Here is a 24,921-nt window from a genome sequence, read left to right on the forward strand (position 1 = left end):
CTTTTATTCACCAGTTTTAATATGTTCAGTAACTGCATTTATTACTAAGTGTTTTATAATATTTTTAGAAGCAGTGGAATGAAATTAAACATATAAATTCTAAAAGCTGACATTTCTATCTTGTAATTAAATGGAACTCCTTAGGAGGTACTCTGCTGGTTAAGAACCTTTGGGTTTTGATTTGCAGTTACCAAGGGTACTTCAGACAGAGCTGTCATTAAAAAAAGAGAATAGGACAGACTTTTAAAGGGTGAGTAGGTTCACCAAGAGGAAAAAAACAGTCGGAGGAATCAAACAGTGGCAAATGAATATTTCAAGAGAAGGCACTGATAGAGCTATCCAGCTTTCAAAAACAACAAAGTCTAAGTTTAAACCAGGAAGAAAAAAAATATTTCATTGGCATATAAGTTGTTTGGCACAGAGATCATCCACACTTGATGCAAAGTCTGTGCAGGAAAACAAAATTATAATTAGCTCTTCAATGAAAATCTAGCAGAGCTGGAGCAATGCTCAAGAAGAAGAAGAAGAAATTATCTCCCTACTGTGTGATGCTGACTGGATATAGGAGTAAATTATTCAGCATTCCCAAGTCATTTTTCTTCCCTCATAAATATATCAATTAAACTAACACCACCTTCCTGTGTAGCACACATTAGAAAAAGAATGCAGAGTTTGATGACCACAGGGAAGCAGTATTTTAAGGAGATAAACACCTTTTTGAATGAACCATAAAGAAATTTTCAAGCATTAACCCAATTGTTCTTCATATCATCAAATTCCTTGGTTGCTGTAGAATGGTTTATCCCTGCCTAAGCTGTACTGGAAGCAGAAGCAAAATCTTCCCAGAAGTCCATTAAAGCACACAATATTCTTGAACAGGTCATTGCTAACGTATGGGTGTTTTATTTTTAAAAAACCCACAGACACCATACAAAACTACAGGCAGATGCAAAAAAAGACATGGTTGTATTCAATGTTGTACGAAGTCAAAGTAACTTAGCAGTATACTTGTTCTGCTAGCGAAATGTTTTGCACTAGCAGAACTCAGATGCACAAGAGAATGCATAAGGGTACTTGTGATTTGTTAACTTTACTGTGCAATAGATCGCACAGTCAGTTTGGGGATGGACCATAGTTCAGCAGTAGAACATCTGCTTTGCATGCAGAATGTCACCTGTTCAATCCCTGGCATCTCAAGGTAGAGCTGGGGGAGACTCTTGCCTGAAATCCCGGAGAGCTGCTGCTAAGTTAGTGTAAAAATACTGAGTTAGATGGATCACCAGTACAACTGTTGCACTGGGTTCCTCTGTTGCACAACATTAGAATTCACCTGTCCACTAGCAGACACAGAATATTAAGCTACAGCCATTGCATATAGAGTGTGGAAATTGTTTCAGTGTAGCTTTTGCACCATATGGGTAACATCCTTCAGGCCGTGTGGAAAGAGTTCACGCTGTGGCTTCTCCACATACCATCACAGTGACAGTTTCTGGGAGTGGAGATGCTGACATGGGGAGGAGTCACTGTAGTGATCTAGAGATCTGATCCCATGCCAATAAGGTAATGTGAGAAAGGCCTTTAATATTCATTTGCATTCCTTTATGGATATGAGAACACTATCTGAAACTTGAACCAGAGACTCCAGGCAGTGCTGACCTTCCTGAAAAGGCTCAAATCTTTGAAATGGCAGCAGGTAAAGGGCATACTGGACTCCCACTTTAAACCCTGACAGTGGTACTGAAAATCTGACATTTGAAATAAAGTACAAAATTCATGAACTGCAATAGGGCATGACCTCAAATAATTAAATAAATGTTAAAAGGGATTAATAATTCAGTGGGAAGCATGAGCAAAACCATACTGGCAAAGCTCTGGATACAAACCACACTTGAATCCCCAAAATGGTACATGCATAACTTCTTCAATATGAAGGCATCCTTCAAAGAACATGAAGGTCGAACCTATTTAAATGAGTAGGTAGTGGGAATTGGAAGAGGAAATTATGTCTATAAAAATGATACTATGAATGGCACCAGATATTTAATCAACCACTAAATGAGGCTGGAGCTTCCAAAACCATATATGCTGATTTTGAACACTGAATGTAAAACGTAAATTAAAACGATAACAAATGACAAGTGTGCATTATACCATGCTAAAGAAGACTTTGATGGAAAATTATTAAAGTTTGAAAATACTCTTAACTTGAGGTAGGGGAATTTCTTTTAAGTGTAAGTTAGAGTAAATTGGACAAAGATAACAGGTGAACTACTAGATTAAATTGCATTTTAAGAGTTTGTAGAAAAGGTTGCATTTTTTTAATATAGTAAAAATGACAATCTATTTCTGTGGGAAGTGTTGAAATATGTGCTTGAAGACCTCAAATTCTTCCAAATTAAGAATCAAAATTGTACAGTTAAAATTAGGTGAATGAAATCACCTGCCCACATCTGCCAAAATGACACACCATTTCAGAGAACCCACAGGAACTCAAGTTTAGCTGCAGATCAGGGGTGGGAACAACAAGCAGTTTCAGCTGAAACAGATACGCAGGAAAAATAGAATATTATCCTCCCAGCCTATGGAGTCAAGTTACACCACGAGGTCAATCAAAAATTTGTTAACTTTCCACAGGTTGGCAGCATGAAGGGAAAACACTAGATTATGTGTTTTCCCTTCACTCTGCCAGCCTCCCAAAGGCAGTTGCCTGCCCTCGGGACTGAGTGCTTGATCTAACTTCTTGGACAGGATAAATTTAAAAAAATTGTCCAGTAGCACCTTAGAGACCAACTAAGTTTGTTCTTGTGCATGCACACGAAAGCTTATACCCAGAACAAACTTAGTTGGTCTCTAAGGTGCTACTGGACTTATTTATTTATTTATTTATTTATTTATGTCGTCTGCATCAGCCCAACATGGCTACCTACTTGATTCTTGGACAGGGAAAGTCACATAACTAAAAAGGTTTCAAAATTATGTTTCCAGGAGAATACACATAATCTCTTCTAGTCGCTCTGGAAAATGCTCATGAAAAGTAGCATGGCCAGACTGAGTGTTAGGCCAACACAATGGAGAATTTAGAACTACTGTCTTGTCTGTGAAACAAAAAAGGAAGTTGTCTCTTCTAGGAAGACAGGAACACAGAAGTGTTAAAAGGTATACAAAAAACAAGAACACAGAAGCATTAGTAAAAGGTACATGTAGCAGGTTTCAAATCCCAAGTGATCACCAGTAAATCCAAACATGACATGAAACCAACAGCCATTGTGTCTAAAAGCACACTGGTAGTCAGGGCTTTAGATGCATTTTAAACCTCTAGAAATCCATAAAAGCTCATGGGTCAGAGGAAACAGAGGACTGCATAACATGTTGTGGAGAAACAAGCTTTTAAGCAGCCACTGTGGGATACCCAGACAATAATTCAGCTGTATGTGTGAACACAAGACACACTGATTTAAATCATTTAATCATGGGCATTTGACCTCAGGCAAATACCTGTGCCCTCCCACAGATATTTGTACTTGTGACAACAGCTCCCACTTCGTGCTTCCACACATGGTCCAGACTCAGTGGTCCAACATCTGGTTTCCCACAGTGGCCAAACCAGTGTCCTCTGGAAAGCTGACAAGGACTTCCTCATCTGCTCTAACCCCTCAACACTACCTTTTTGCTGTGCTCTCCTCCAACCTTAGAATGCTCTGGCCCCCGACTTCCGGGGGCGGCGCGAACGGCAATGGCGGTCCTCTTCTGAACGGGAGAGGAGGCTCCGCAGGCAACGGGTCGTCCGCTACGGCGAAGCGGAGACCCACTTTGGAAAACCCCAGGCGGCAAGAGCCTGGGGTCTTGAGGCTCGGTGGGCGCCTAGAGCGACCCTCCAAGTGCAGAAGGAACCCCGTAAGGGGCTCCGGAGCACGGAGGGGGGTTGCGGCGCTGTGAGCTGTTTCACAGCCTGAGGAGCGAAGCCGCGCTGCTACTGTCGGTGAGCGCTGATCCCTTTTCCTGCTAAATTACGGATCCGGACGAAAAAGCAACTAACTTGTGAGTAAAAGACTGAATCACTTGAATTTGAGACCTTAAAAGGGAAACTTAAATTGGCTTGAACTTGGCTGAGAGCGGAGAGACGTGGAAGCAGGAAGTCCGTCTTCCGCAGCCATTGAACTTGAAAAAAAGCAATCAGCTGGAGGAGTGGAGGCTGAAAGAAAGAGACTCTAAGTTTTACAGATCTAAGCATCTATTTGAACTTGCATCTTAAAGTAAAGACTTTAAGTTAAAGATTTGGGATTTCTATTTGCACTTGACTTTCCTCCTCTTATTGGATTACAAATTAGAAGGTGAAACCCAGAGTCAGGAGCTGCCTGAGTACTAAGGGAGCTGTCAGTACTGCAGATTTGGATACTGTATATTGGAACTTGAAACAATCTGAGGGTATTGAGACCTTTTAAATTTGAAACATTCTTTTTGGAGATAAACAAGCACTGTCTGCAACAAAGTGACCATTTATAAACTCTGCTAAACATTTGTATTTGAAGGTTCTTGGACATTAAATTAGACTCTGAAAGACAGATTAAGCTCCCTCTAGAGGATTGGATTATAACAGTGATTTTACATACACTTTTTACTTTCGATTCCCTTGCTGTTTGCTTGCTCTGGACCTTTCCATTCCCATGGGAACAACTCAGTGTGACCTTGACTGACAGATAACGTTGGAATGAGTGGCACAAGAAAAAGAGGGAGAGCTAAACAAACAACTCTAACAACTCTAACCTCAGCCTCACAGACACGCAGATCATCTGTGCCTACTTTGCCCTCAGAAGTGGAGGGAGAGGGCGAAGCAGAGCAGTTACAACTGGAAGATATGGCCTCAGGAGCATCTGCTTCTGTACTAGACAAAATCTTTGAAAAATTGGAAGCTTTGGACAAGAAAGCAGATGCGCAATCAGCAAAGATTGATAAAAACACAGAATGTCTAAATAAATTAACCACACAAGTGGTACAGAATGCACAAGCAATTGGACAGCTAACGGAGGCCTCAGCAGAAAATCGGAAATTGACTGAGGACACCAGACAAAGATTTGAAAATTTAGAGCAAGAGGTAAGACCACTCACTAAACAAGTTGGGGAACACCAGATTTATCTCTCGATGATAGAACTGCGAAACCGTGAGAACAACTTAAGGATTAGATCACTACAAGAGGCAGAAGAAGGACATCTAACTGAGTTTTTGACCAAAGAATTCTCCAAGTTCTGGAACTTGGAAGAAAAGGACTTTAAAATTGTGTCAGCTTTCAGACTTGGAAGATTTATAAAGAAGGAGAGGCCCAGAGACTGTTTGATAACATTGAGATCAAAGGAGGAAAGGGATAAGATTTTGGGACTACACTTTGTAAAATCACTGGAGGTGTTGGATAGAAGAATTGAAATTTATAAAGATATCCCAAGACTACTGCTTGACCTTAGAACCGCCTATTCTGAACTTGTTAAACTACTAAGGAGCAACGCAATTCCATTCAGGTGGGAATTTCCTCAAGGATTATCTTTTACCTTTAGAGGGAGAAAGGTCAAAGTGAGAACACTGGAAGAGAGAGACAAATTCCTGTCTACACACGGAGAGGACCTTCAAAAAAGAATTGAACTACCTTCTGGGCCTGAGGCAACGCCAATACCAACATCAGCATCTGTGGAACCTGAAGACCCTGAGAAGATACCACCCCTTGAAAAATAACCAGATAGTTCAGGATGTCTCTGCAACTGTTGAGCTGGAATATTAATGGTTGTAACATTCCGGAAAAAAGGAAGAAAATATTTCATATATTAAAAAAAGAACAATTGGACATTATTTGTTTACAAGAAACACATGTGACGAGGCTCCACAGAAAAGTGTTAATAAATAAAAGATTGGGCCAGGAATTTGTATCTTCGGACAAAGTTAAGAAGAGAGGCGTAGTGATATATGCAAAAGAGAGCCTGACACCTAAATTCCTATTTAAAGATGAACATGGAAGAATTTTGGCTATTGAGATACAATATCAAGGAGAGAAACTGCTGATATTAGGAATTTATGCACCTAATGAAGGGAAATCGGAATTTTACAAGAAGTTGCAGGAGACAATGCTGGACTATCTAGACTACAACAACATCATAATGATGGGAGATATGAATGGGGTCGTATCAACTAACATGGACAAGTCACAAAGTCAAAATGTTACAAAAGACGGCAGACTACCTAAAACCTTTTTTGAAATGATTGACAATATGGATTTGATTGACATTTGGAGGACAAAGAACCCACTAGGAAGAGAGGGAACATTCTTTTCTGAAGCCCAACTGACCTGGACAAGAATCGACCAAATATGGATTTCTAGAGGCCTGGCACCTAAGGTCAGAAAAGTGGAAATCTGCCCAAAGACCTGCTCCGACCACAATGCAGTAAAGATGGATATGACACTATTACCAACTGGATCCTTTAGATGGAAGATGAATGACAATTTGTTTAGAGATCAGGAAATTACCAAGAAGGCCCAAAAAGTTTTGAAGGACTATTTTGAGATAAACATGAATAATATGGTGGAAAAAAGAATAATCTGGGACGCAAGCAAAGCTGTAATGAGAGGATTCTTGATACAACAGAATGCAGTGAAGAAAAGAACACAAAATGAGAAAAAAGATAAGATCTTGGATAAAATAAAAGAATTAGAGAAGAAATTAAGAGTGAATCCGAAGTCACAGCCAACTCTGAGAGAAATTAAACTTTATCAAACACAATATTCTAAATTGATAAATCAGGAAATTGAATGGAAGGTTAAATTAATGAAACAAAAAACGTTTGAGTCGGCGAATAAATGTGGAAAACTGCTAGCTTGGCAGTTGAAGAGAAGACAAAGATTAAATACTGTTACAAACTTAGAGGTTGATGGAAAAAACATCCAGAATCCAGTGGACATTAGAAAGTGTTTCCAGAGATACTTCAAAAAATTATACACCCAAGGGCCGCAAGATGATGTTGAGATTAAACAATTTTTGGCAAAAAACGGATTATCTAAATTGTCACAAGAAAATAGGACAATCCTGAATTCTAAAATAACACGACAGGAGATCGAACAAGCTATCCAGAACATGCAACTTGGCAAATCTCCAGGACCAGATGGGCTGACCTCCAAGTACTATAAGACATTGAAAGACTATTTGATACAACCTTTGATGGAGGTCAGCAATGAAATTATGGAGGGGAGGAGGGCACCGGAGTCGTGGAAGGAAGCGTTTATCACATTAATACCAAAGTCGGAAGCTGAAAAGACACAACTTAAGAACTACCGTCCCATCTCTCTTTTAAATGTGGATTACAAAATATTTGCAGACATTTTGGCAAATAGATTTAAAAAAGTTTTAAATGAAGTAATTCATAAGGACCAGGCTGGCTTTCTCCCAGGAAGACATCTGTTTGCTAATACAAGGAACATTATTGACATTTTGGAACTTTTGCAAACAGATATAAATACAAAAGCAGTTTTAATTTTTATAGATGCGGAGAAGGCCTTTGACAATATCTCCTGGAAATTTATGATGGGAAATTTAAAAGAGATGGGAGTGGGACGGGGTTTTGAGAATGGGATTGAGGCGATATATTCAGAACAGAAAGCTAAACTGATAATTAATAATGTGGTTACAGAAGAGCTTAAAATTGAAAAAGGGACACGACAAGGTTGCCCTATCTCCCCTTTATTATTTATTTCGGTTCTGGAAGTGCTATTGAACATGATTAGAAGGGATCAGTTGGTGGAAGGAATTCAGGTCGGTCAGAAACAATATAAATTAAAAGCTTTTGCAGATGACCTGGTTTTGACCTTGCAGAAGCCAGAGCCCAGTACGAAAAGAGTATTACAACTGATTAATGACTTTGGTCGGGTGGCTGGATTTAAATTAAATAAACAGAAAACTAAGGTTTTGGGGAAAAACTTGACTAATACAGAGTCAGAACGGTTTCAGAATGAGACGGAACTTAATGTGGTTAAAAAAGTAAAATACCTAGGGGTAAACATAACAGCAAAAAATCTAAGTCTATTTAAGGACAATTATGAAAAATGTTGGACAGAAATTAAGAGAGACTTAGATAGTTGGTCAAAATTGAAACTTTCTTTGTTAGGCCGAATTGCTGCTATCAAGATGAATGTATTGCCAAGGATGTTGTTCTTATTTCAAACACTTCAGGTTTTGGACAAAACGGAGTGCTTTCAGAAGTGGCAGAGAGACATTTCTAAGTTTGTCTGGCAGGGCAAAAAGCCCAGAATTAAGTTTAAGATATTAACCGATGCAAAACAAAGAGGGGGCTTTGCCCTGCCAGACTTAAAGTTGTATTACGAAGCCGCAGCGTTTTGCTGGCTAAAAGACTGGCTACTTCTTGAAGACACTGATGTGTTGGATTTGGAAGGGTTTAACAATACCTTTGGATGGCATGCATATTTATGGTATGACAAGGTTAAAGCAAACAAGGCCTTTAAGAACCATATTGTCAGAAAATCATTGTTTAATGTCTGGACAAAATATAAAGACTTGCTGGAAAATAAAACACCAAGGTGGCTTTCACCTTTGGAAGCCAAGGCCCGAAAAAGACCCAATATGGAGGCTAAATGGCCAAAATATTGGGAAATACTAGAAAAGGATGGAGACAAATGGAAATTGCAGAGTCTGGAGAAAATGAAAGACAAAGTGCGAGATTGGTTACATTACGCTCAGATTAAAGAAGTTTTTAAAAATGATAAGAAACTAGGGTTCCAGGTGGAGAAATCGAAACTAGAAACAGAATTGTTAGAACCAAAGATTAAGGTACTTTCAAGGATGTATAACTTGCTGTTGAAATGGAACACACAAGACGAAACGGTTAAATCGGCTATGATAAGGTGGGCACAGGACATTGGGCATAATATCATGTTTGAGGACTGGGAGAGGTTGTGGAGTAATGGATTGAAATTTACTGCATGTAATGCCCTGAAAGAAAATGTAATGAAAATGATTTATAGATGGTATATGACCCCAGTCAAACTTGCTAAAATTTACCACCTGTCTGATAATAAGTGTTGGAAATGCAAAGAGTGTGAGGGAACGTTCTTCCACCTCTGGTGGACTTGCCCTAAAGTGAAGGCGTTCTGGGAAATGATTTATAATGAACTGAAAAAGGTATTTAAATATACCTTCACTAAGAAACCAGAGGCTTTCCTTTTGGGTATTGTCGGCCAAGGGGTGGCAAAGAAGGACCAGACATTTTTTATGTATGCAACAACAGCAGCAAGGATACTTCTCGCAAAACATTGGAAAACTCAAGATCTACCCACACTGGAAGAATGGCAGATACAACTGATAGACTACATGGAACTGGCTGAAATGACCGGCAGAATCCGTGACCTGGGAGAAGAGAGGATTGAGGAGGACTGGAAGAAATTTAAGAACTATTTACAAAAGTATTGTAACTTGAGTGAATGCTAAATAAGATGCTAGATCAAAATAACTGAGCACCACTAAATTTAGAAGTTTTTAAGAAAATAAGTAAGACTGTGAAATTTAGCTCCTTTTGAGAATTATATGATTATGAAATATAGAAGGGATATAAGAATTTAAATAAGATGATAAATTGCTGACAAAATGTTTCAACGATGAAAATGGGAGCGGGAGATGTGAGGAAGTCCAAAGAAAATGTGAAAATATGTTAAGATCAATGTTACATTGTTTATCATGTTTATTTTTATTGTAAAATTTAATAAATTGCTTTAAAAAAAAAAAAAATAGAATGCTCTGGCCCAAATAACTCCACCTGCAGCAGCTCAGGCCCACCACTTCCCCAAGGAACAATCCTATGCTGCCCTGGGAGTGTCTGAAAAAAAGAACCATCTAGGTGGAGTCAATGAGATGGTTCCTTCTCACATGAATGCCCCTCATCCTCCAACATTCTTTGGCAAGAAACCATCTTACTGGTCCTGCCTGAGTGATGCATTCATTTTCAGAGCTGAAGACCTCACAGGGTAGCAGCTCCAATACTACTACAGCTGTGATTTAGTCCTCTGAACTGCTTCAAAGGAAAACAAACCACCAAACTTGGGAAAGGTATGCTGGACCCCTTGCACAGCTCAATTATCATCCTATGCATCTCATTTTGTTAACTTCTGTTCCATAATTTATACACCTGGAGAGGTAATTTGGTTTGAATTAAAATTATGGTTAAAATAGATCTTATTTTATAGATGAAAAATATTTATTGAACACTGATGCACTGTAAAACTAATTCATATTTTAAAGTATTCTCACTAGTTACTATGGTAACACCACCCTATAATGAATCTTTCTATAGCTACAATTGCTCATCATTTATAATTTAGACAGTTTCATCATATTTAATTATGCAATGTAGTAAAGTATCATACATTAATTATGATACATTTATTTCTGCTTTCCATTTGATATGTTCATCTCCTTTTTCAAGACTGAGTTGTTTTCCATTATTTCAATTTGCCATTAATTTCTGAATTCTAGCACCAAGGCACCACTAAAGATATCCAATGAGCCAAAATCACACAAAACAACAACTTTCAACTATGTGTAGACAACAAAGCTGTTTTTATTCATTCTTACATAGGTGGAAGAATTAACAGCAGGAGCTGCCCAAGGACACATTTTGACTCAAAAGGTTTAACAGGTTCTGTTCAGAAATACATTGTTTGTGTCAACACAATGGGCTACAGGTGGGGGACACCACAACTGAATGTGAACCCACCTAAGAAAGCAAACATAAACACCTGCAAAACAAACAAACAAACAAAGCCCTCTAGGGTACCTGGAGGAAATGTTCTATTTATTTATTTCATAAATTATATTTTGATTTTCACGAACATATCCTCACAAAGTAATATACATGATACATTAGTTATACAACAAACAAAAAACCAATTTAAACCTTTTAAACACTCATACGACACAATCCTAACCATATCCACTCAAAGGAAAGTACTGCTGAATACAACTGGACCAAAACACTGGTTAAGAATTCTGCTTAGGTGTGGAACCTGCTTAACCAAATTTAACACTGGTGCCAATGTATCTCCTATGTGTAAGGCTGGGGAAAGAGGGAGCACATTTCCCATCTCTTGATTGTGGTAAAGGCAGACCCTTTTGCCACATTTTCACGTGGAGGAAATAGTCAGGAAGCCTACATGGAAGCAATGGAAGCCTAAATTTTAGTTAGTCAGAAAGCCTAACTAAAAACTACATGGAAGGAATGAGGTGAAGACTTCTGGAAGCTGAATCGTTCTAATAAAGAGGCAGAGGACATGCAGTGGCACTTGTAGTAGAAAGCCAGAGGATGATCAAGTCAGATTAGTCTGCAGACATTAATGCCTACCTATTCTACTAATGCTCCCAATGTAATAGGTATATCTGCCAAGTGTGGGAGGGACCAAAGCTCAGCGGTAGAGCACATGCACTGCATGCAGAAGGTCCAAAATGCAACCCTCAGCATCTCAAGCGAGAAGGATCTAGCAGAAAAGCGCGCAAAATATCTCTGCTTAAGACTCTGGCAAGCAACTGCCAAACAGAGCAGGCAAACCTGGGCAAATAGTTTGACCGGGTGTAAGACCAGGTCAGGGACGCGGGTGGCGCTGTGGGTAAAACCTCAGCGCCTAGGACTTGCCGATCGCATGGTCGGCGGTTCGAATCCCCGCAGCGGAGTGAGCTCCCGTTGCTCGGTCCCAGCGCCTGCCAACCTAGCAGTTCGAAAGCACCCCCGGGTGCAAGTAGATAAATAGGGATCGTTTACTAGCGGGAAGGTAAACGGCGTTTCTGTGCGCTGCTCTGGTGCCGGTTCGCCGGAGCAGCTTCGTCACGCTGGCCACGTGACCCGGAAGTGTCTGCGGACAGCGCTGGCTCCCGGCCTCTAGAGTGAGATGAGCGCACAACCCTAGAGTCTGTCAAGACTGGCCCGTACGGGCAGGGGTACCTTTACCTTTTTTAAGACCAGGTCACACATATATGTATCACTAGTTCACACAAGCTGTTTGCACTAGTTCTCCCCTACCCAGATGCTTAAGTTTTCCTATAGGAAAGTATCCCCACACACAAGACACACAGAAAGGATTGAAATTGAAGCAATTCTGTAGCGCTGCAAGACTATGATTAGAAAATCAAGTGCTAGCTATTAGGGTTTTCAAAAGCTTTATTTTCCTTTTAAGAAAATGAACTATTGGAGTGTTTTTAAAATTAATATTATTGTTACATAGAGAGTGCCAATATTTGACAGACAAGGCAGCTCTATTTGCTGAAACAGCCTCTATAATTAAGGATGGGGGAGAAATTGGGGTCAGTTTTTGATGACTGGCATGGAACTCTGCTGATCAAATAATTTCAATGTATAATAATGATGTACATTAATTACATAAATTAACTGTTTTATTCAGTTGTAAAAGAGTTTAATGGGTGTTTTGAGTTATTTGGGTATTTTCAAATATTACTTTTGAATGTTTTATTACAGGATGTATACTGCTGTGAGTCTGCATAGTTTAGCTACTTGGTGCTTACTGAAATGGTCTCAAGAATGACTCAAGAAACTGAAAATGAGGAAAGGCAACATGAATTTTTAGATGCAAGATGCAGATTGCCAAGCCAACAATCAGCTATGTAAGAATGACTGCTACTAGACTTCCGGGGTGGCGCCATCGGCAATGGCGGACTCCCTCTGAACTGGAGGGACCAGCTCCACGGGAATCGGGTCTTTTCCACTACGGCGAAGCGGGGACCCATTCAAAAATCACAGGCGGATGAAGCCTGTGACCATGGGACTCGGCGGGCACCTTTAGCGCCCCCCCAACCCGCAAAGGAACCCACTAACGGGCTCCGGAGTGAAGAGGGGGAAGTGGCACGGTGCTGAGAGTCAACTGCTTCTTCCGTGGAGCGAAGCCGCACAGCCGTTGCCGGAGAGCGCTGCCTTTTTCCTGGGACAATTTGGCTTTTAAAACAACCACCCGTGAGTACTTAAGTTTCGGACAATTGGACTCTAAATAAGGATTTGTGAGCAGAAAGGAAAACTGGACTTAAAAGTTTAACTTAATTTGGCACTGAAACGGGAAGGTCTAAACAGGAAGTCAGCCTTCCGTTTCTTTGTAGATAGATTAAAGCAAAGACACAGCAAACTAAAGTTCTGAAAATCGTTTCTAAAGGATTAACTTTCATCATTTAAAATTGTGGAACCCCCTTCGGAAGCAGGAGAAGAGGGAGGATTTTTTCTGGACTGTTTAAACCTGCAGAAGTGAGTGTAAAGTAAAGTAACTTTCCACCGTCTTGATCCTGGAGCGGGGTGTCAGGACTGACGTTCTTTGAAGCTCATTGACCAGAGACAAACGTTTTTGACAGTTAGCTAAAGGAAGAGATACATAGTGATTCCATTGTTCCCCTTCGCATTTTAAAGGAACAAATATTGACAAAATATCTGAAAAAGGAAACTTTGTTGTTAGACTTGTTTTTAAAAGAAAAGAACAAGCAGAAGTCTTTCCCCTAGAGGGAGCCTGTGAAACTGTAACCAATTTTGAATCGGGAAGCTCGCAGCTGTTACAGATTACGATCGTGGGAATAGTCTTCTGACCTTGCAGGACAATGTATTCAGAAGCTCTGTTGAGTGCTTTCTGTAAAACAAGTGCCCTACTGGAACAGCTACATGAGAAGATGGATTTTATGACTGATGTGATTAGAAATTTTGGACAGGCAGTGGGATATTATATAGAGCCCACCCAGGAATTAGATCAGGAGTGTGCCCTGACAGAACAGATGAGGGAAGAGGATGTTGCTGAATCTTGGGCGCCAGGGATGGAGGGAGCTGCGGCCCAGCAGGAACATGAATTCTTGGATTTGATAAATGAACTTGGAAAAAGCCAGATTTGGAAAGATAAAGTTTGGTTTGGTTTGGAAATGGGGGGTTGGATAGACCCCCCTATGCAGGGAGGTTTGGACTTTTCGAGTCTGGCAATGGGCCGTGAGATGTTTGGGGTTGTGGGGGCTCTTAATTTTGGAGGGATTTTGAAACATGTTCTTAAATACCACATGGAACTTAGTGGGGACTATGGAAAAGGGGCTGATTTGTCGAGAAGGATCAAAAGCATTGTCAAGCTAGAGTTCCCAAGAGTGAAAGAAGTAGGAGATAAAGGAAAATATAGCTATAAATATGAAGAAGAGCTGCAGAAGGGACATGGAAGAGACTTAAGGGCCTCGGACATAAGGTTACCAGGTTAATGCGCTAGATTGATGGGATAGAAAGGACTGACAAAACCCGGGTCCAGGAGGAAGAGACGCTGGATGAAGATTGGATTGTTATTTCTTTTATTATGATTGTTTTATAAAATTGATGAATGTTGGAATGAAATTATTTGGCTTTAGCAAATTAGAAAAATGTTGGAATGAAATTATTTGGCTTTAGCAAAAATGTTTAAAGAATTATGTAATAATATTATGGTTATGAGAAATTGGTAAAAATAAGATTTAAGTTTTAAGTTTTAAGGTTTTCATAGTAAGATAAGATTAAAATAGATTAAGGTAAAGTAATGACAGAATATTATGAAATATGGAAAGGATTTGCTGTGACAATTAATAATCAGGATACAAAAAAAGGGAGGAGGAGGAGGTCAAAGAAAGAAGGTAATGACAGTTAAAGCTATGAGAATATTGGATTTGTTTTTAAATGTTTGTGGCATATTTTTGTTTTTTAATTGTGTCGTGTTATTTTTTGATTTTGATTTTTATTAATTTGTATTGTTTGACTGTGGTTTGTCTTTTCTTTGTTTTTTCTTTCTTTTTTTCTTTTTTATTCTCTTTTGTAATTTTAAAATTTTCAATAAATATCATTTAAAAATAAAAAAAGAATGACCGCTACTGCTTACAGAAGCCAAGGTGGTTGACCTTAATGATTTTCCCTGGATAAAAGTGATGCTAAAATCTAGTGAGGGGATTCTGGGTTGCTAAGGTTTGCCGGGCAAAAGACAATGATTATAATACAACAACCTGAGACATAGTGCATATAAATTTTACAAAGCTTTGTGGTGGCTGCCCACCCCACCCCCCACTCCACTCCATTGCCACAAATGCCTTTTTAGCATAAGAAGGAAGGAAGGCTGGTCACTAAACATTTTAGTGGACTAGTAACTTAAGTGCATTGGACCACACAAACAAGAACTCATCCATTTTTACCTGTATGCAAGTGCCAGGGCCCAGGCGCAGGCAGCGCAGTAAAGACTGTCATGTACTTTTGCCCTTTGGTTGTCGCCCAGTGTTTTCGTAGGAAAGAGGCCAGTGGTTGGACTTTGGAAACGTAACACTGTTGACTTGACTGCCAAGATAAACAACAATTATTACTATTACTTCAAATTTATTCCAGTTTCAGAAAGTACAGTATTTTTAAACAAAGGAATACGACCTGCAAAAACCAGATAACATGGAAAAGGAAAAGTGAGAAAAAATAAATAAGTTAATGATGTTGCAAGGGAAAAGATGCACATACAAAACTGAATGTCAGTTTTCACCATTTCCCCATGTTTCTCTATTGTTTTTTCTTTGTGCCTTTTGCTCTGGATCTGTTCTTGGCAACATCTGTTGACTGCTGTTCCTAGGCTTTGTCTACACTACAAAAAGCAGTTTAACTGTGATAGCATCCCCTCAAGGAACCCTGAGGACACTAGTTCTATGAGATGCCTAGAGAATGCTATCACAGAATTTTCAGTCCCTGAACAAAGCTACAACTCCCAGTTCCTTTGGAACTCTGCATGGAAACAAACTGCCATTATACCACATATTTTAGTATACCCCAACACCTAATAAGAGGCAAAATCCTCCTTAACACTTGCTCATCCTGCCCAGTAGCAAAAAAAATAAAAAATCTTTTACAATGCGTCAGGTGCAGAGTTGGCCATGTCTATGTCTGTTTTATCCAGTTTGTGTTTCTAGTTTAATGTAATCTTACTATCCTCTTTATAACACCTTTAGTTTAGATTCTTCCACTTTTTATGCTTTATAGAGAGTTTAGTTATTGAACAATCACATTAAGAGCATTATACTGGTACCTCAGAACAGAATACTGAAGAAATGCCCTTCCATGTGAAAGCTATTTATGGTTCAATTATGGCTTCTGGGGGGAAATTAAAATAAAAATATTTTTTACTCTGTGGATAGTCTTCAGTCCCTTCTCTCTTTACAAGTAAACTTTTATTCAGTATTTATATAAAATGCCTACAAGCAATGAAAACCATAAATTTTAATTATTCTCAAGGAAGTTCTACCAATAGTATTTTAAAGTTTATTTTAACTAGGCTACAGGTTCCAAGAACAGCCCATTACTACTTTAGAAGGTCATTTTATAACTTCTATATTGGGAGACAGATGAAAAACAATGATGGATTTATTTAATGTAATATAGAATGTAAAATGAACTGGAATCTTGCTCAGAGAAGGAAAAACGTGTTTGTCTGAATATGCTGTTTCTCAAATAATAACAACATCATTACAACTGGGCTCCAAAGAGCTTCTTGTGCTATCTGAATTGGAGAAACAGATCCCCAATTTCTTCTGATTTCCTCCTCTGCTTGTAGCCCCTCCTGCCACAACACCATGTCCCATATCACCATTGGGAGTAACTTGGGGTGGGATGCAATCCACTGCGCTGAGAAGAAAGAGGCAAAAAAGCCCTGCAGTCCTTGGTGTTATTTCCCTAGGAGCACTCGTGTTTCATTGCTTTATCACAACAACATCCAAGTGGGTATTGTCACAATTTCACAACGCCACATGTCTTTTTTTTTTTAAAAGCAATTTATTAGGTTTTACAATAAAAATAAACATAATAAGCAATATAACATTGATCTTAACATATTTTCACATTTTCTTTGGACTTCCTCACATCTCCCGCTCCCACTTTCATCGTTGTAACATTTTGTCAGCAATTTATCATCTTATTTAAATTCTTATATCCCTTCTATATTTCATAGTCTTATAATTCTCAGAAGGAGCTAAATTTCACAGTCTTACTTATTTTCTTAAAAACTTCTAAATTAAGTGGTGCTCAGTTATTTTGATCTAGCATCTTATTTAGCATTCACTCAAATTACAATACTTTTGTAAATAGTTCTTAAATTTCTTCCAGTCCTCCTCAATCCTCTCTTCTCCCAGGTCACGGATTCTGCCGGTCATTTCAGCCAGTTCCATATAGTCTATCAGTTGTATCTGCCATTCTTCCAGTGTGGGTAGATCTTGAGTTTTCCAATGTTTTGCGAGAAGTATCCTTGCTGCTGTTGTTGCATACATAAAAAATGTCTGGTCCTTCTTTGCCACCCCTTGGCCGACAATACCCAAAAGGAAAGCCTCTGGTTTCTTAGTGAAGGTATATTTAAATACCTTTTTCAGTTCATTATAAATCATTTCCCAGAACGCCTTCACTTAGAACGCCTTCACTTTAGGGCAAGTCCACCAGAGGTGGAAGAACCAGAGGTGGAAGAACGTTCCCTCACACTCTTTGCATGAAATGAGAAACACAACGCCACATGTCAAAGGAGCCAAGACTGGTAGCAAAAAAAAAGGTGGCAGGCACACCACAGTCATCCTGGCTTGCCAAAGGAGGGAGAATTGTTGCAACCAATTGAAGCTGTCCATCACTGTAGTGGACACCGTAATCTGGCCACAACAGCTACCAAGCACAATAAGTCAGCAGACCTGTCTGCTCAGAATTCCCCCCACAGTCTCTCTTTATCTGACCTGCCATAACAAAAAATGAACATTCATTTAAAATATTTTGAACTTTAAGATACAAATTCTTTATATTTGAACTTTGCCAGCTGGGTCACTCAAGTGAAGGCACTTCATCCTAGAGTAGGCTGTCAATTTTGAATAATTATGAAATGACGGCATTTATAATTATGAATACTTTTGAATAATTATGAATACTTTTGAATAATTATGAATACTTTTGAATAATTATGAATACTTTTGAATAATTATGAAAAGGATAGCAAAGAGCAGCAAAGTTAGCCATTGCCAAGTTTTAGAATTTAAACTGGATGGTCTGTGTGAGAAGCTCTACTTGAAGGTAGTGTTGAACACACTGTACAAGTGCATCTGCTTGACTGTTTGATGTTGCACTGTCATTGCTTATCTTTTGCCACTAAATAATTAAGCTCACTGCTCTAGTGGAATCCTACTCGGGCAGGATTCAAACAAATGGGTAGGCATTCACTGCTTGAAAATACAGCACATTTGAGCAGGCCGTATGGCTCACTGTTGGTTGCTTATTTGCCTTAATAGATTTAACGTGACAGAACAACTGAATGTCCCTGAATATAAGCAATGTTCAGTCCTGAACAAATATAGAATCATAGAATCATAGAGTTGGAAGAGACCACAAGGGCCATCGAGTCCAACCCCCTGCCAAGCAGGAAACACCATCAGAGCACTCCTGACATATGGTTGTCAAGCCTCTGCTTAAAGACCTCCAAAGAAGGAGACTCCACCACACTCCTTGGCAGCAAATTCCACTGTCGAACAGCTCTTACTGTCAGGAAGTTCTTCCTAATGTTTAGGTGGAATCTTCTTTCTTGTAGTTTGGATCCATTGCTCCGTGTCCGCTTCTCTGGAGCAGCAGAAAACAACCTTTCTCCCTCCTCTATGTGACATTCTTTTATATATTTGAACATGGCTATCATATCACCCCTTAACCTCCTCTTCTCCAGGCTAAACATGCCCAGCTCCCTTAGCCGTTCCTCATAAGGCATCGTTTCCCGGCCTTTGACCATTTTGGTTGCCCTCCTCTGGACACGTTCCAGTTTGTCAGTGTCCTTCTTGAACTGTGGTGCCCAGAACTGGACACAGTACTCCAGGTGAGGTCTGACCAGAGCAGAATACAGTGGCACTATTACTTCCCTTGAACTAGATGCTATACTCCTATTGATGCAGCCCAGAATTGCATTGGCTTTTTTAGCTGCCGCGTCACACTGTTGGCTCATGTCAAGTTTGTGGTCAACCAAGACTCCTAGATCCTTTTCACATGTACTGCTCTCAAGCCAGGTGTTGCCCATCTTGTATTTGTGCCTCTCATTTTTTTTTGCCCAAGTGCAATACTTTACATTTCTCCCTGTTAAAATTCATCTTGTTTGTTTTGGCCCAGTTCTCTAATCTGTCAAGGTCGTTTTGAAGTGTGATCCTGTCCTCTGGGGTGTTAGCCACCCCTCCCAGTTTGGTGTCATCTGCAAATTTGATCAGGATGCCCTTGAGTCCATCATCCATAATCTTAGTCTACATCAGGGGTCGGCAGACTAAGGTTTGCAGGCTGGATCAGGCCCAACTGCCTTCAGGATCCGGCCTGCAGACTGTCCATAGATCGGCATGGGAATTCTGTTCGTTCGGCCTGCGCCATTTCCCCCCCTGCGCCATTCCATTTCCCTACCTCTCCCTCACACACAATGCAGTGGCGCCTCCTCCCTCCCTCCTCCTGGCTTCTCCCCACTCTGCCTAGAGGAGGAAGGGAGCTGGGCTGGGCTGGCTGAGCACCATTTTAAGCAGCCCCTCTCTGGAGCCAGTCCTTTTGCGCCACTCATCTTCCCTCCACCGGCGCCCCCCTGGTACTCCTGTGGGCCAGAGAGTAGAGCGGACAAGTTCTCTCTGCCTACCCACGAGAAGCAGCGGTGGTGGTGGCAGCAGCAGCAGCCCCAGTGAAAGAAAGCGCAGCGGCTGGGGTTGGGGAGGAGGACTACTTGCCCCCCTCACCTTTTCTTCCAGCTCCGCCCCCCCGGTGCCGCTTCTCCAGCCCACCACAAGGTCTGAGGGACAGTGGACTGGCACGCGGCTAAAATTTTTTGCCAACCCCTGGTCTACATGGTACTTTTGATTGAATATGTGAAAGCAGGTGAGCATTGCTACAATGTAAACACCTGTACTTTTCATGATCCCAGTGATATTACAAGAACGTAGAACTATGTATTCAAAGCGGCTGACAGTAAAAGAGGGAAAAAATAAAGCAAAACAATAAAACAATCAATAAGAAACACATAAAGCACAGCAAATTTATCAGAAGAAAGAAATCAGCAAGAAACTAGGGTATTTTGCCCAGCAACATAGCAGAGAGAAGAAAGCACAGGTCCATTTGCCCCCAAAGGAAGTTCCTTAAACAGCTAACTGTGACAGAAGATTAGCAACAACAACAACAAAATAGGGACCAGGCAGACTTCCCTGGGGGAGGACATTTCACAGTGTTGACATCATAAAGGTCCTGTTCTTGTCCTCAGCTGGTGGAACCCAGAGCAAGACCTTCAACATGGATCAGAGATAAATGGGAGGAGGTAGTCCTTCCCTAAGGTATTCAAGTTTCCAAACCATTTAAAGAACATTTGAATTTTCACCAATACTGATGGTTCCACAGGATGAGACACAAAAATTGTGATTTCCTAATTGTTTAAATAAGTTATGTTCACAAAAAGTAAACATATTACTTCCAAAACAAATTGCCTCTCCTTTGACTTACCTATCCGATAGTAACTATCCAGCTTATCCCACAGACTTTCTCCATCTGGCCTGGGAAGGTTAATGCTTTTAAGGGGTTCATATACAGAACCTAAAGGAAGAGATTATAACACCTTGATTAGAATTACAGCAGTAACATGAAATTAAACCATAAAGATATTGTCAAGAATGCCCTTTTATTCATTTTCATGTATGCATTTTCAGTTTTTATACTTCACCTTTCTAACAGCCAAGGTGGCTTACAAAGGATTAAAAAAATAAAAATAAAACCAGCAACAATATTTTGAAAAGATTTTTAAAAAGCCTATAGTAACATAAAATAATGTGGATAAGCTACTGAAAAGCTTGCTGAAGAAGCAGTCTATCTATAAGCAAATAGTGAAGGGGCCAGGCAAACCTTCTAGATCTTGGGTACCACAGCTGAAAAGGCCCCCACCCCAAGAGTGTGTTGGAATAGAGCCTCATATTCATATCCAATTCTTTGTATCTAATCACTGGACTACTACAATGCAGAACATCGACAAACAAAAGGAACTCCAGATCTACAAATGTAACACAAGTTACATAAATAAAATTTGTGCAAACCTGAATAAATGAAATGAAAAGTATAGACCAATTTAAAATTCCGAATTTTCCTCACAAAATACATTATTCTCCTTTTAAAAAATAATCCTAGGTCTTCAACTTTTTAAAACCGAACGGATAAGGACAGTCAAAACGGGGCCTATCCCTGTGTATTCCTTCTAAAACAGCTAAAGGAGTCAGGATGAACTAAGCTTTAGGACAGGAAATCCCATCTGGGAATTTCTTTTTTTAAGTGGGGGTACTTCCACAACAGACAGAATGCTGAAATTTGGTACACTAGGAGCAGAATTCACCAAATGAAGCCATCAAATGAAGCCTTGCGCAAGAGCTTTCGCTTGCGTAACCAGCCTGCCCCCATCCTGCCCCCACAATTGACTCAGGTGGAGGGGAAAAACCCCTACAAGAACACACAGGGGCGAAGGGAGAGTGGCTCATTCTATCTGGCAAGTGGATATGCCTGAACAGACAGAACACATGTGACAGCTTGACAATGAATGCAACCCAAGGCGTCCAAGATACCGTGATTACTAAAACCACCTGAAAACAGCATATTTACCTACAAAGTACAAATGTTTCAGTTCCTCATAATAGCAGTCAGTGCTCCATCTAAAAAGTAGCTGAGCCACATGGTAATGAATAGAAGGTGAGTGAGAGTTCCCCCTTCTCCAGATGAACCAGTTGAAGAGAGCGGGAGAATACGGGCTGTGAGATGTACCATTGGGAGTGGATTACAACAGACAAGTCCTCAGAACCCCACTTCTTATCTCTAGTCCGGGGAAAGCTTGCTATTGCTATAGCCCCTATTCTACGAAGGGTTTTATTCAGTTGGCTAATACACTAACCTTCCTCGGCACTCTACCCCAAGCCTGCAATGCAGCACCAGTTTCTTCTCTTGGGCCTTGGCTCGCCACTGGGCTCTCAGCATGCGGCTTACCTGCAGTGTGTTCCCCTCTTGGAGGTTGGCTGCCCCAAGGAGGGAGCTCAGTCAGCTTCTAGGACACCCAGCAATGCTCCCTCTGCCTCATTTTTCTGCCCGTACTCTGCTGCTCTGCTTGGAGGAGCCACCCACCAGCTACCTCTGCTCTTTGTACAGTCAGGGAAAGGATAGAGAAGGATCAGATGGGTCTGTCTGCCATTGCATGCTGCCTCTAGGCTAGTCTTGTTTACATCCAGTCGGGCTGGCTAAGGAGGCAGGCGTCAACCAAGACCAAAACCGCAACAGCAAGTTGTAACTATGTTTACTACCTTGCAGTACATTTCTTCAGCAATCAGTTTTCACCAGAAAGAATAATTATTTGGATAATGATTTGCAGAGCCTTATAATGTAACACAACTGCACAGAAAAGACAAACATCCATTCTACACCTTTACAATAACAATAGCTATATTATTTCCGTCAACATCTGAAAACTTAGTGCTAAATAAAAGTGTATGCAATAATTTCATTTTTTTCTTTATAGGAGATAAAGAACTTCAGTTACTGGATGAAGTGTCAAGGTTGATTTTATTATTGTTTCTATAATTGTGAAGAATAGAACTGTTTGTGCTTCCATCCACTTCACTTTGCCTTTGTATTGCCAACCTTGCTCATTAAAATCAAGAGGCTAATTACAAATCGGTAACTAGCTAAATATATTTTTTAAAGTCTGTTCCTTGAATAATATATTCATAGCTTGTGTATATGGGCTATAAAGATGGACGCCTCTCTAATTAAGCTTGATGCTTCGTGCTCATTTTTTCAATGGAGGTAGAGTAAAAGATTAACTATGTGAAGCACTAACAATGGATTGATTTAGAACAAGTAAACATGTGGTTTAGATGCAATGCCAAACTATGGTATAACGTTACATGCACAATCAGACTTAAGTGCTTCTACATTCCCCTCCCCTTGCATACAACAACAGATTAACTTAATTCTGGGTCCTTGACAAATCACAGTTTGCCAAACCATCCACACTTGGCAAGCTATAGGTTGTGCATGCTAGTTGCCCTACAAATCAGGACTAAAATATGGTTTGTGATAGCATCTTATGAGCAAAATAGGGTGCTGTTCTTCCAGGTAAAGATGGCAATGAGTAAGGCTGTTTGTCCTTGAATTCTGCAGTCTGTTCTACTTTTAATTTGTTTTATTTTTAATAATGTTAAAGTTTTAAAGTCAGTTGGCTCAGCAGTTAATGTTAAATGAAACATACAGGCTAGGAGCATATCTGTTTTACTTTTATATGGGCTTAAAAGTCATATGTTTTAATTGAAGGACAGATGCTGGGAGAGCAACTGTTTTAACATGGTTTTAACATGGTGACTACATGAGCACAGAACCTCAGTGCTTCAGATAAATCGTCCAGAACTCCATTGCCAATTTAGTCCAGAAATCTATGCTGGACTATTGTGACTCAGCAACTGGATCAAGGGAGGCAGAGTTAACTACAAACCAATTGCAGCAAGGTGTAATTAATATGTCTTATAAGGACAGCCCTGGTCCTTTATATAGCACGTATGCAAGTAACGGGGAAGGAGATGTCTTATCCCAAATAAGAGATTTTGCTACATATTCCTCTAATGAAAGCTTAGCTAACTGGTCAATTGATCTGGACTTGTTAAGAACTAATATATATGGCTCCCAGAAAACCTCAGCTCCTCCATATAACGAAACTTCAATTATTTTTAATAACAATCTTGGCATAATAGACTCTGCCACAACAGAGACTGAAACTCCCATACTGTGGAAAATTTGGCTAGAACAATTAAGAATATACCATATATGGTGCTTAAACCACTGGTGTATAAACCATATTCTGCTGGTTATGGAATCTGAACCTTGGGACTGGGGAAGCACGGAAATGTTGGGCATACATGGTTTGTTCACACTGGCACAGTCACCTCTGCATTCTTGGAGATGGAAACAGAGTCAAGAGAGCCAGCTTGCTGTCAAACGTATCCTCAGTTGCCTCCCCCAAATGGGAAGATGTTGTGCTGACAGAGGAAGGCACCAGGATTGGCTCAATGGCTTGTGACTTTGCACCTGGGACATCCAATGTCACAGGAATCAGGATGGCCTGCTCTCCAGATAGCCCACCAGGATCTCCCCTGGATCTGGATCTCCACCTCCCAATCGACTGATGCCCTCCTCCAGGTCAGACTCCATGCACTCATGACAATAGGTATCTCTACCAACTAGCGATAACACTACGTTTATGATGAAATGGAGCTTGCCCACAAAAAGTTTATACCACAGTAAATCAATATTCTTTGCTGGTTTTGCTGAAGCAGACCAACACAACTACCTCTCTAAAATTTGACATGTTAAATTATATAGTATGCATCTTACATTTATTTGTCAGTCAATAAGTAATTCCTTAATGTTATACTCTCAGCATAAAAACAGTTTTAAGTCACAAGTTTTTATATCAATGCTTTACCAAAAAAAATCAGCTATACAAAATGTAACCAAATGTCTTTAAAAATAAAAATCTATTTCCACTCTAACTTGCTGACACATTTTTGTAAAAACTTCAATACTTGAGATCAAGAGAACAAGTGGCATAGCTCTAATATTGCATTTCCTTAGCATGTTGATGGGGGAGGGAGGGAGAGAGGAGCCACAAAACATGTTTTTGCTATCATTATCATGGTTAGGAAAACTGGTCAGTACTTTGTATACTGAGAAATCCTGTAGACTATTTAATATGAACACAACTGATTAATTCTAATTAAAATGAACCCTGGTGTCAGTTTACACAGTCAGCATGTATAAAGAATAGTCCTAAATACAAACATAAAAAGGTTTGCTACATAGTAAAGTCACCAAATTAAACAACA

General features: G+C 40.0%; 1 protein-coding gene and 1 long non-coding RNA gene across 10 annotated transcripts in view; one reads left to right on the forward strand and one right to left on the reverse strand.

Annotated features, from left to right (window-relative positions):
* PHKB (phosphorylase kinase regulatory subunit beta) overlaps positions 1 to 24,921 on the reverse strand; it is a 142,000-nt gene that overhangs the window by 101,167 nt on the left and 15,912 nt on the right. For all 9 annotated transcript variants that reach the window (XM_081015503.1, XM_081015504.1, XM_081015507.1 and 6 more), the window contains 2 exons: positions 20,519 to 20,608; positions 15,211 to 15,349 (listed from right to left, as the gene is read on the reverse strand). In XM_081015503.1, the coding sequence (XP_080871629.1) occupies positions 15,211 to 15,349; positions 20,519 to 20,608 (229 nt within the window). The remainder of the gene's footprint in view (positions 1 to 15,210; positions 15,350 to 20,518; positions 20,609 to 24,921) is intronic.
* LOC308482471 lies at positions 19,527 to 22,737 on the forward strand. The gene is made up of 2 exons (XR_013989294.1): positions 19,527 to 20,352; positions 22,563 to 22,737. It is a non-coding gene; the product is annotated as an uncharacterized lncRNA (long non-coding RNA).

Source organism: Podarcis pityusensis, assembly GCF_964106645.2.
Source record: "Podarcis pityusensis genome assembly, chromosome: 8".
NCBI lineage: Eukaryota > Metazoa > Chordata > Lepidosauria > Squamata > Lacertidae > Podarcis > Podarcis pityusensis.